The sequence below is a fragment of the Perca flavescens genome, chromosome 4 (assembly GCF_004354835.1).
Source record: "Perca flavescens isolate YP-PL-M2 chromosome 4, PFLA_1.0, whole genome shotgun sequence".
NCBI classification, from domain to species: domain Eukaryota; kingdom Metazoa; phylum Chordata; class Actinopteri; order Perciformes; family Percidae; genus Perca; species Perca flavescens.
This window is the reverse complement of record NC_041334.1, coordinates 28,862,144-28,874,200: the sequence shown is the minus strand read 5'-3', so window position 1 is coordinate 28,874,200 and position 12,057 is coordinate 28,862,144. Positions and strand designations below refer to the sequence as shown.

The window sequence follows — 12,057 nt, the reverse complement described above, 5'->3', positions numbered from 1 at the left end:
ACAAAAACGTGGATTTATTTATCTCAACATATCAGGTATGGAATTAGCAGATGCCCTGGTTCATAATGAGCCCAAACTTGTTTAGGAAAGTCCGTTTTTGAGCAACAACAAAGGCCAAAATGTGGCCTGCAACAGACTAGGTAAGGCTTCTTATTAGCATAGCCGATTGCCGGAAATGCCTTTGCTACTGAAGTAGTTGATCACTTGTGGTCCCGACCGGCCAGTCAATACAAAACAGAGCAGTCAAAAATAGGTTCCCAAAAATTATGAATGACCGCGACCACAAAAGGTACCTTAAGCATACATAGCCTAACTGTGCACAAAAAAATTTATGCTGACAGACAGATACACACACACACAGATGCACAGGCATGACCAAATGCATGATCCCCTCCAGGCTTACACCTGACAGAGATAATGAGCTAAACGTGTCTAAGGATCTGTAGAGGTGCAGAGTGGATTATAATACTCTGTGTACTAGCTTAAAGGGGTGATAGAATGATTATATAGGGTATTTCACACTGTTCCTTAAGGTCTCCTAATAGGGTATGTAACATTGATTGGGCTGAAAATTGCCCGAATGCTATTTTATGGGCCCTTAACTACCCTGTGAATAAGGCCCTATTTGTAACATGAGCTTTTCTTCCAAATATGGTATGCTCATGAATATATAGATGAGCTGCACGCTGATTGGTTAGAGCGAACCACATATAAACACATTGGAGATGAAACAGCAGGTCTCATATTTCAGACGTTTCAAAGTTATACATTGTTTTTCTACTATTTCGTTATTAAATTCACTTCTGAGACTTTTTTATGCGATAAATCAACTATATAAAGCTCAAATATGGGCCGTTTTACGAAAATTGATGGCTAAGTGCGAATTTGCTAAGACGGGTCGGACTTTAGGAGCTCCAAACAGACGAGAAAACGGCAACCTCCATACCCAGTGAAAGTCACCGTTTCTCGGTTACTTACTACCAGAGGTGTCAAAAGTGTTCACATTCATTACTCAAGTAGAAGTATAGATACTAGGGTTTGAAAAGACTTTTGTAGAAGTTGAAGTATCAACTCAAGCTTTTTACTTAAGTAAAACTGTAAAAGTACTGGTTTCAAAACTACTTAAAGTATAAAAGTAAAAGTAATGTAAGGCAGAGATCTTCAACCAGGGGTCCTCAAAGTCATTGCAGGGGCCTCCAAATTATTGTAAATTTTTGAGTCTTTTTATTATCTTTGAGTCTTTTAAAATTAAAATGCCTTAACATAATTCCAACATATTATTAGCAAATATAAATTCCCACTGATGATAGGCTTACTGGCCTATAGGTAAGGGAGTCCCTAAGATATCAGCCCACAGATACAGTTAATCCTAGATTTACTGTGCCACATACAGTATGTAACATTAAAATATTATAAAATCTTGCCAACAATTAATATTTTAATAGCTTATCCTTATAGGTCCTTGGTTTAAAAAACGTTGAAGACCCCTGATGTAAGGGGGAAACAATGCCATTAAGGACAACAGCTTAACCCCAAAACGTTAGGACAAAATCATATGACTATAATAATGTAATATTAAAATCATACCTGCAAACTCAGAAGGGCTGAAAAAGGTGACACATCTCTGTGTCTGTTTTTCAGACAACGGCAGCTACAGACTGGTGTTACAATCCTCTGCAGTGAAATACAGACACACTTTTACACCGTTTAGCTGTCAGAATTTTAACCGTGTTTACTCCCGCTGCTAGCTAACCGTAGGCTAACGTTAGCTGCTGCCAACTGTAGTGTTAACTAGCGTCCCGTGCGGCGATGTTCAGTTCCCTCTAACGTCCGTTTTCGGAGCATCAGAGAGAAGCGCAGGCATCTAAGTGGCACCTAAATAAGGCACCGAAATCCGCGTTGCTATTCGGTCCGGTAGATAACGGTCGTTAAGGCACCGGTGGCGTATTAGCACCGGGTCTGTGCAGGTTTGATGGATCGCGTACAAACCAATAGGGTGTCGGAATAGCTATGTTTATACTTCTCATCCAACCACAATCACATTCACTCTCTCCGGATGGAGCGATTTGGATAGGTTTTTTTGTGTGTGTTTTTTGAACAATGACGAGCCGGAATGAAAACAAGCCGAACTGAAATATGAGTAACGAGGCTATTTTTAAAATGTAAGGAATAGAAAGTACAGATAATTCCGTGAAAATGTAAGGAGTAGAAGTAAAAAGTATGCTGTAAAATAATTACTCCAGTAAAGTATAGATACCCAAAATTTCTACTAAAGTAAGGTAACGAAGTATTTGTACTTTGTTACTTGACACCTCTGCTTACTACCGGGGCTCGGGGCTCCGCGGAGCTGGCTGGCTGCCAGTTGCCTGCACGGTTTGAATTTTGTCACGCCACTTATGTATCAGCTACCCCAAGGTCTTATAAAGCTAACAATTGTGTCCGATTTCAATTTAATGCATTTTTGTGAACACGAGAGGTTTCGTTAGCTGCTAGTGTTCCTTCAATCCTATGTGTACAGATCACAGCTAGTTAGCTACACTTTCGGCATAACTAGAGTATATCAATGTAATGCATAGTTATGGATTTTAAGGCCAGCCGTGACGGAGCTCCATCTACCTCACAGCAGGCCGGTTTAGCCATCAATTTTTGTAAAACGGACCATATTTGACCTCTACATAGTTGATTTCTCACATAAAAAAGTCTCAGAAGTGAATTTAGTGGTAAAACAGCAGATGAACAATTTCTGAGATCTGCGCGACCTATTCAGAAGACTAACTGACCTCAGATCAGTTAGTGGCCTATGTAAATGTTGGGGCATTACAAAGATAGAAGGTAGAGCCAAATAAGGAAGAGTTGAGAAGTTGACGTCAACTTTTAGCTTTGAGATTTCAGATTCGCCCGTTTTCAGAGGCAGTTTAAAATTGTGAGATTTGCGGAGGAAAGAGGTGTCAATGGGATTTTGAGGTTCTATGTATGTCCTATTTACCCTCCAAACTGTTGTTATTCAACTATGACAAGGTAAAATCAGTTTTGAATTCTATCACCCCTTTAAGAAATATTTAATTCTAAAACTGTTTACCATAAGTGACACAAACACAATGTGCATCACACACCGGAAATAAATGTATAACTATTTACAGTTACAGCATTTTACATAATTACAAATGTTAAGCACTATGGACAATTTTAAAATGCATGTTGTTAATGGTTCGTGGTATCTGATGTACACACCAGATGTCCAAATGTAAATTGTTAGTCATTCCCACATTCAGATTTACAGATGGACAGAAATGTTTATGAAGTACGTTGGGGAAGACGAGTCAGAGGAATAGTGAAAATCAAGTGTCACTGTGGGCTTTGCCACACTTCCTACTGGAACTGATAAAAGCACAGACAATATTTACATTTTCTATTTCTTAATATGGTCATGATATTTCCTCTTGTTAAGCAATTGTGTGGAGTGCACTGACGGCTTCGAAAAAGGACACGGTTACTGGCAGTGACATAGGAGCACCATGGCAACACTCATATTTAGGGATTATTAAATTGAGCGTGAGCAAAACATGATAGCACCAGCAGATTATATTTGTTATCAGTTCAAAGCAGACTAAAGAATATATCCTTTTTTATTACAATTGCGTCATTTGGTGTACACATATTCATCTGGAAACATCTGGAATCAGTTCAGTGTGCAACCAAAGCAATTATCAACAGCATCGGAATGTTTCTTATCGCACATATGTGACTTTACTCAAAGTGCTTCAGTACCAGTACCATTGGGACTGGATTTGTACATAACAATGATGGCCAGGCACTGTGAAGTGTTATATTTTACTTCACTGTACCAAAAACATGCCAAACCATGACCCCAAAACCACAGGATATATAAAGAATTAGACTACATAATGCATAATTAAAATGACTCAATAAGTGTTAGGTTACATTACCTTAAAGGTGGAGTCCGTGATTTGTTCAATGATTTATGATATTTGAACTCAAAACCAAAACAAATTCACCCCCTTCCGTCAGTTTTTTTTCTTTTTTTAACCATCCTTCTTGCTCCCTCTGCCCTTCTCTCATCATACATCCACGGCCTTTTCCCTGTCCTGTGCACGAACACAGCTGTTGCTCTTGGCTAGTCTCTCTTTTGCCAGACCTTCCTCCACAGGAGGGTCTGGCTAGTCCGCACAGCATTTCGGGATGGGAGGAAAACGTGCTCTGGTTTATTGGCATTTCTTTAAACCAGTCACAATCGTCATGGGTGGCGTTAAACACCGGGCAAAGCCACGGTGCCGCTGCAAAATAGCCTCGGGAAGGAACTTGTTTTGGTGGGACATGAGTATGTTTAAAAGTTGTTTTAGTTGTGCAACAGAAAACTCAGATTGGACAGATAGTCTAGCTAGCTGTCTCGATTTACCCTGCAGAGATCTGAGGAGCAGTTAACCATAGTCCTCACAAATCGAACAGAGTTTAAAATTCCAACACAAAGAAAGCGGAAGGTACCGGACATCCGCCCGAAAAGAGTGAAATCCGGCGTAATTTCCGGCGGCGATGTAGCAATCTCGGAAGTGGAGCGTCGTGGACATAGACGACTGTTTGGTTGGAATAGTATTGTGTGGCTCGTTCCGAGGCATTTTATTTGTATCCCATTTACAGAGCCTGGGCTGTGTATGAATACCAATTTGTTTTTAAGAGTAATTTATTGCATTGGAGCTCTAAATCTAGATGCTGTTGTTATGCATTGCGTTAATTACCAGATAAGGAGGGCAAATACGGTTTGGTTTTGCAGATCTTTGCATTTGGAGGGCCCACAGTGCAAAGATGGTCTTTTTATGTTTCAGGGCCAGATTCACAGTTGGGTATCTCTCTGCTCTGATTGGACCAGATGGTCCCTCCCTATGTCTCTTTGACCTTTCCACAGTTACCATTTTGTCATCTGCTTACATACCTTCTTGACCAACTTCTCAGCAGGACAGATGGCACAATTGGTTGGAGTTTAAGAAATGTGGGATTTATAGGGAAAACAGTACATGGCAGAACCCATTATAAGGAAGCTCTGTATTCTCAAAACGCCACAGCATACGAGGAAAGCTTCCTTCGTTATGTTATAATGAAAATCAACATTGATATTATTTGAGTTTACTTCAACACGGCGCCTGTACTGTGCATGTCTGCATTGGCATAGACCCCTCTGTAATAGAGCAGATGGTAACAAAGGACAAAGGACAAAGTTTTTTTTAAAAAGAGGAGCGACTGAGGCTGTAACAGCATACGAAGAGTGGGCCTTCCTTGGCTCTGCAAAAAGACAATGCATATTGTGTTTGGCTTGGTTGCATAAGTATGTCAGTAGTAATAGTTAACTTATCAATATGGTCTTTGTTGTTGTCATCGTAAATCAGAGCTTGGCTACTTTCATCTGTGTGGATGTAACACAGCCTCGTATAATGGTCTGCTACTACATGTTTGCATTTATGTTATGTGCCTGTGTGTTTGTTGTATGGGAGTGAGTACAAATGCGTGCATGATTGCATGTGAGATCCTAATTCCTTGGTTTTGAATTGCTTTCATGCACCGAGTAAGGCACCATGCACCTACACAATGAAAAGGCTGCTTGTAGTGCAAGCAACTTACTCAGAGACAGAAAAGAGTGATGTAATACAGAGCAAGTAAATTAGTAAATTAACTATGTTAATATTTGAACTTTTTGAGCAGTGAAAGTAAAAAGGCTGTGTTTGGACATGGAATTTATGCATAATAGCACAATGTCCATCACTAGAATATATGTTGTTTTGTCATCATGTAAATATTTACTCTGTTTGAGGCTCCATACATTTACAATTTGTTGCTGCCTGCTGTGTGTGTGTGTGTGTGTGTGTGTGTGTGTGTGTGTGTGTGTGTGTGTGTGTGTGTGTGTGTGTGTGTGTGTGTGTGTGTGTGTGTGTGTGTGTGTGTGTGCTCATCCTGGACACAGGTCCCATGGTGATGATAAGAATATCCTGTTAGGAGCAGGAACAGCTCAGCAAACACAGTTGTTTACCTTTTATTCCAGTTGAAACCTTTGCTAGAATTAAGCTCTCCGCAAACTCAACAACTACTCACCACCCATCAAATATTCATCACAATTATGCTCTTCATATTTTATGGCCCTGCACTGTGTCAGTAACAAATGGATTTTTGTTTACATTTTTTTTCACTCTTTAGTGTAACATCTGCACCACAGCTAGACACAGGGATCTCCTAGATTTCCATCCTTATAGTAGAAATATTGTGGTGCTCCACAATAGAGAGCCGAAGTCATGCCCCTTCCGGTGGACCTCATGGGACCTTAATTCGGAAAATATATGAACGGTAGTGAACGGGGAGAGGCAAATTATGTTTTTGATCCCGTTTGAAGTGAGCCATAGATTAAAAATATGATGTTCGTCAATTTAAAAGAACATTTTTCAGCCAAAGAAAGTCTCAGTTAGCCGTATGTTTGTCATATGACCACTTAGTTTTGTGTGAAACGGCTCAGTGAACTACATCTCCCGTCTCACACAATCTACCTCACCTAGCTTGATGCTCAACTTTCTCGCTAGCTAGCTAGCTTAGCTCTGTTACAACACATGTAATGTTATCTTGCCTGATGTGTTTTATCCAGTGAAGTGTTTTCAGCAGATAAGCAAAAGAACAAGCACACGTTACATCCCCGGTACGATACCCACAGACATCGTAGCTTCAGCGAGACGTCATTCATGCGACTTTGAAGTGTGTAGTCTTTCTAATTACGTATTTTCACAGTCTTATTCTTCAACAGTTTAACAATAAACTGAGACTTTCTTCGGTTGAAAAATTATCTTTTAAATGAACAAATATCATATTTGTAATCCATGGCTCAATTCAAACGGGATCAAAAAATAATAATTATCTCTCCATTGACTCTCGTTCATATTTTTTCGAAAGATAGGTCCCATTGGCTGGAAGTAGAAGGGCGTGATTTTGGCTCCCTATATAGTCCGTAGAAAGGCACTTGGATGAGTGAGCCAATGAGAGACAAGACCGGGCTTAAGTGTAGAACAGCCAGAGCCAACACTTGTTTTTTTATTATTTTTTGGGCATTTTTAGACCTTTATTTTTGACAGGATAGCTTAGACTTGAAAGGGGAGAGAGAGGGGGAATGAAATGTAGTAAATGGCCGCAGGTCGGAACCGAACCGCTATGTCATGGACTTAACCTCTATAAATGGGCACGCGCTCTACCAGGTGACCATCCAGGCACCCAGAGAGCCCACTCTATTGAACGTTGTATTAAACAAATTAAATTATTTCTTCATTGTTATTGCTATGTTTAGTAAAACTAAATAGAGTGGTTTTTGGTGTTGTTTTTTCACAAAACATCGCCCTTTGTTAGCAGATTAACGTTGGTACTCTCCTCCAGCCAATATATTTGCTGTATTATGCCCAGAATAAACATAATCATGGGCAAAAAAAAAAAAAAAGGCCTTGTATGGAATGTGCTACATAGTTCACATCCTCAATATGCAGAATTCACCTATTTTAAATGGTGCCGTGTTAGAGATCGTTCCCTAACACAATGAAAATGTTACCCTGCAGTTCACTGACATTCAGAAAGAAGGAAGTATTTTCTGGGACTACATAAAAAAAAAGGCACAGCACCATTCGGTGCAAGGAAGTAAGGGGTAAAAAGACTTCTGTTTCTGACAAACAGGCTTTGTCTACAGTTCAGCTGACCTAGGGTTGCTGTTTCACTTAATTTGGGGAATAATTAAAAGGATGTGCCACTGGCAAGGGTTTGCCTGCAAACAAACAGACAATATCCATAGTTAAAAACACATTAGTGTTCTCAGATTTTTCAGTGATTGTGTGAACCACTGTTTGACACTTCTCCCAGAGCCCCTCACTGGGAGTATGGAGAATGTCAACTAAATCCTCCAGATGCTACAGAGGAATTTGCAGCACTGACAACCTCCTCCACGCAGCTGGATTTCTGCCAAAGCTAATGGCCTCTCTGTGACAATTACTTTATGTTGAGATGTGACCACAAGGTCTCACTCCCAGGATGACTCTTACTTTTATCAGGAAATGGGTTCAGTGTTCTGTTTTTAAGGTTAACTAGTACAGTGCCCATTCAAAACAGGGGTTTGATTGCTTGGACTCTTGTATTGCTGCTTGTAGCTTTCTCCAGAACTCCAAAATAACGTACAGAAGGACCCCAAAGAACTTAATATGCAACCACACTACTGTATACTGACTTACTGTGTACTTCTACTTCAGAGAAAAACGTTACTACTGCATTTACCTGACAGAGAACCTTGCAGATTAAGAATAGACTAAAAATATCACAGTTAAAATGTAGAGTACTCACAGATATTTGCCCCATGGACTCATGGGGGTGCACCATGTGCCACCCAATTCCGGCTTGATATGAGAGCCAATCAGCAACAATCTGCGTTAATTAACCACCAGAACCGGACTGAGTACAGAGATGGGCTCACATTGGACTCACAAAGACGGCCTCGAAATGTGAGTGTGTAGCTTTAGAGAGAGAGAGAGAGAGAGAGAGAGAGAGGTGTTGTTTTTTTCGTCCACGATACATGTTTATCGCACAAACAAGCAGGGTTTAATGACAGCGGCGCTATACTCGTCTTCGTCATTATTATCATTAATTAATTTAACACTTCTGCAGAGGTGTTCGTTTCCAAACAGGCTTAGTGGCTTGATGGTTAACATTTAAGTATGGATTTGATGCGCAGGGGTGTTTTGCCGACGGTAATGTTAGTGTTATAACTTATAACACTAAGTTAGCAGCACACTTAAACCACTGAACCCAGGGTGAGTCTGAGTGAGACGGAGGAAGACTGCTCTCTTGCCCGGTCAGCTTCGAGATGACTTATGTTCTGCCGTCTGCTTAGAAGCTCACAGCAACTTATAGTGCGTTCCATTTGTACCCAGAACTTGGATTTTCTGAAGTCAAAGTGGGAAACGCGCCCCCCTGACCTAAAATTTCCAAGCTCAGAATTCTGGCAACCACTGAGTTCCCTGAGCTAAAAATCTAACATGGCTGCTTCGTGCATCTAGTGTCTGGCTTTTGTTTGCTATCTAATGTAGCCAAAAATTCCTTGTTATTGAGTTTCCTCTTAGCGAAATGATCTAAATTAATTTAAGCTGGGCTTTTATTTTTAAGGGTAGAAATGCATTTTATTGAGTTTCCTCTTAGCGAAATGCTCTGAGTGAATTTAAGCTGGGCTTTTTTTGTGAAGGGTAGACATGGAATAGCCAGCGTTCCCGAATCTCGTCGTCTCTCCAATTAGATATTTTTGTCAGCATCTTGGTGTAAATGACCCTTCTTCACCCTTGAATGTTTGTATTTTCTCAGTTTCACGCCAGCCGCATGATAGAAACGTCAGCCACACACCCACTCGCTCACTAGCTCAGAATAATTCTCAGGACAATGACCAGCTCTATTCACACATGACATTACACAGACTTTGTACTAGGGTGCTGGCAGGGTAAAGTCCGTTTAATGTTCGACCCAACTGATTCTGACATTTGCGTTCTCAAATCTGTGTAATGTCTAGATAATTTAGAGTTGTAGTGCATGTGTGAAAGGGGCTTAGGTCATGCACTTTCTTTTCTGGTCACATTGGCATGAAACCATGCAGTCCTTCCTTGTTTGTAAAGCTGTAAAGTGACTGGATGATTTCCTCTCTGCCCACACGTTCAGCTATATGTGGCCAAAGAGATACTGTAAAACAGCTGACATTTCTATATTACTAATTACCATACTGTAGACATTATGTTGCATAATCCTCCATGGACTTCATACGTGTAATACATCTGAGACCACTTCCACTGTAGACCTTATTTACCATTAAATCAACTGAATTGAGAAATATGTTACACAAAAACACCATATGGAACTTACACTGACAGGAAGTAATGTAGGCCCTAATGATGCTTTACCTTAAACATCAGCAGAGGTTGTAAAAAATGTCTGCCTCTTCTGTTAAATTGGGTCATGGGAAAATGCTAAAAAAAAGTTCTGTTGATTTTACTTGTTTGTCATTATTGATTTTAGTTGGCAGGGAGACACATGGAGAGAAAAAGAGAAATAATGTAGTAGTTTATTGTAGAAGGCGTCAGGGCAGACCTAGTAGCTGTGCATCCTTCAGCATGTCACAACCGAGTATAAGACTGTTGAGTACAGTTATCTGTACACATATGACAACATACAGTACTAGATGGTTAAAATATACATTAAAATGCTTGGTAAGTGATAATGTTACTACTAGTCCACCTATATGCTGAAATTAAAGAATACAAGGAGTTAGCTCTCTGTTATGTTAATGGTTATTATATGTCTTATATGTCTAAACCTAACTATGGTGAATAGGGGTGTCACGATTCTCCGAAACATGGATTTGATAAAATTTTCGATTTTAAGGTCCCGGTTCGATTCGATTCTCGATTTTTAATTTTTTAAATTTTTTAAATTTCCTTTTTTAAAGCACAGGTTGTTATGCCATTTTTAGACTATATATTTATGCAATATAATATCTGACCTTTGTTCGCAATGTACCACACTACATTGTCAAATTTAAAACATTTATTAACAACATAATGTAACAATAACTTATATCTTCAGTCAATTGTAAACTTGAGAATTTGTCAATAAAGTAAAAAAAATATTTTGTCGGGATTAAGCTATAAGCAGAAGGAAACTCCGCTAGCTGCTAGGCTAATGTGCAGTGGTAAACACACAGAATATGGTACACGCACATAGCAGAGCTTGCAAACTGTGGCTTTTTTGTTGACAACGCAAACGTTGTCAACATAACTCACTGGAAAACCAAAATACTTCCACACCTGCGACATCAGTGAAAGAGGAGGGGGTTCAAGTTCTTTTGATGGGTCTCCTGCATCTGTAGTTGCCATCCTATCTTTTGACTGGCTGTAATGTTGACTCGCAGCACTTCAGCATGTGTGTGTTTTTTTTTTTTCCCGCTTGGCAAAACGTGAAATGGGGGCGTGCACGTGGGCAGGCGCAGTTCCACCATTGGCCACTAAGCCCATGGTTTTAAGACATCGCGCTGTTCTTGGGGGTTTGGGTGGCTGCTTGACAAGCCGACCGGATGGGATTCCATTTTTTTAATTCGAAATTCGAGATTGTGACTTAATTTCAGTCGATTTCGAAATCGTGACACCCTTAATGGTGAACTGTATGATCCACATACACATACCAGCAAGTACTGCACTAAGCTGACACTTTTTCAGTAGTATTGTTAACTTTAAAAGAAATAAAGTATGTTAAAAGGAAAGAAAGATGCCCGTTACCATACAGTATGTTGCACAGAATGATAATGTGGCCATCCAATTGATGGATGGTCATCACATAAGTGAAGCTTTAAATTAAAAACAGTTTGGGGCCAGTATCAAAATTTGTCACCAAGATAAACCTCAGCAATTGATATTGGTTCTTCCAAATCATCCCACCAAATTGTCCCCTCTCCAAAACTTGACTCAGCAGCAACCCAAAGACTTCAGGAGGAGGCTGAAGTTAAAAAATAAACACAATCTGGCATCAGCTGGCTAGAATTTCTATAAAATGTCACAGATGCATGTGAAGAGCTCTGCCTAAACACCGAAAGATAAATGGACTGAGGTCTGACAGACTGACCTGTGTGTTTGTGTTTCAGGGGAGCTTTCTCTGAGGTGGTCCTGGCTGAGGAGAAGGGTACCCAGAAATTGGTGGCTATCAAGTGTATCCCCAAGAAGGCTTTAGAGGGCAAGGAAAACAGCATTGAGAATGAGATAGCAGTCCTGCACAAGTAAGTGGACTTCTATGATTAGCAATAATAGACCCTATATTTCTTTATTAATCAATAACATGATATATAAAATAAACATGCATTTTTAAGTCTTTATTGTACTCCACACTTTTCAATGTTTAACAATGTGCAGCATTAGCTTGCATCTGAAATACTAGCCACAAGGTTCAAGATGGTACATTTTTCATCAATGTATCTCCATTACTACATCATATACGTTGTGTCACATT

At 39.9% G+C, this 12,057-nt stretch overlaps 1 protein-coding gene across 1 annotated transcript in view; it reads left to right on the top strand.

Annotated features, from left to right (window-relative positions):
• The window catches only part of camk1b (calcium/calmodulin-dependent protein kinase Ib), a 41,193-nt gene that overhangs the window by 17,725 nt on the left and 11,411 nt on the right, over window positions 1–12,057 (top strand). Inside the window, exon 3 of the mRNA XM_028575395.1 lies at window positions 11,696–11,827. Coding sequence (XP_028431196.1) covers window positions 11,696–11,827 — 132 coding nt within the window. The remainder of the gene's footprint in view (window positions 1–11,695; window positions 11,828–12,057) is intronic.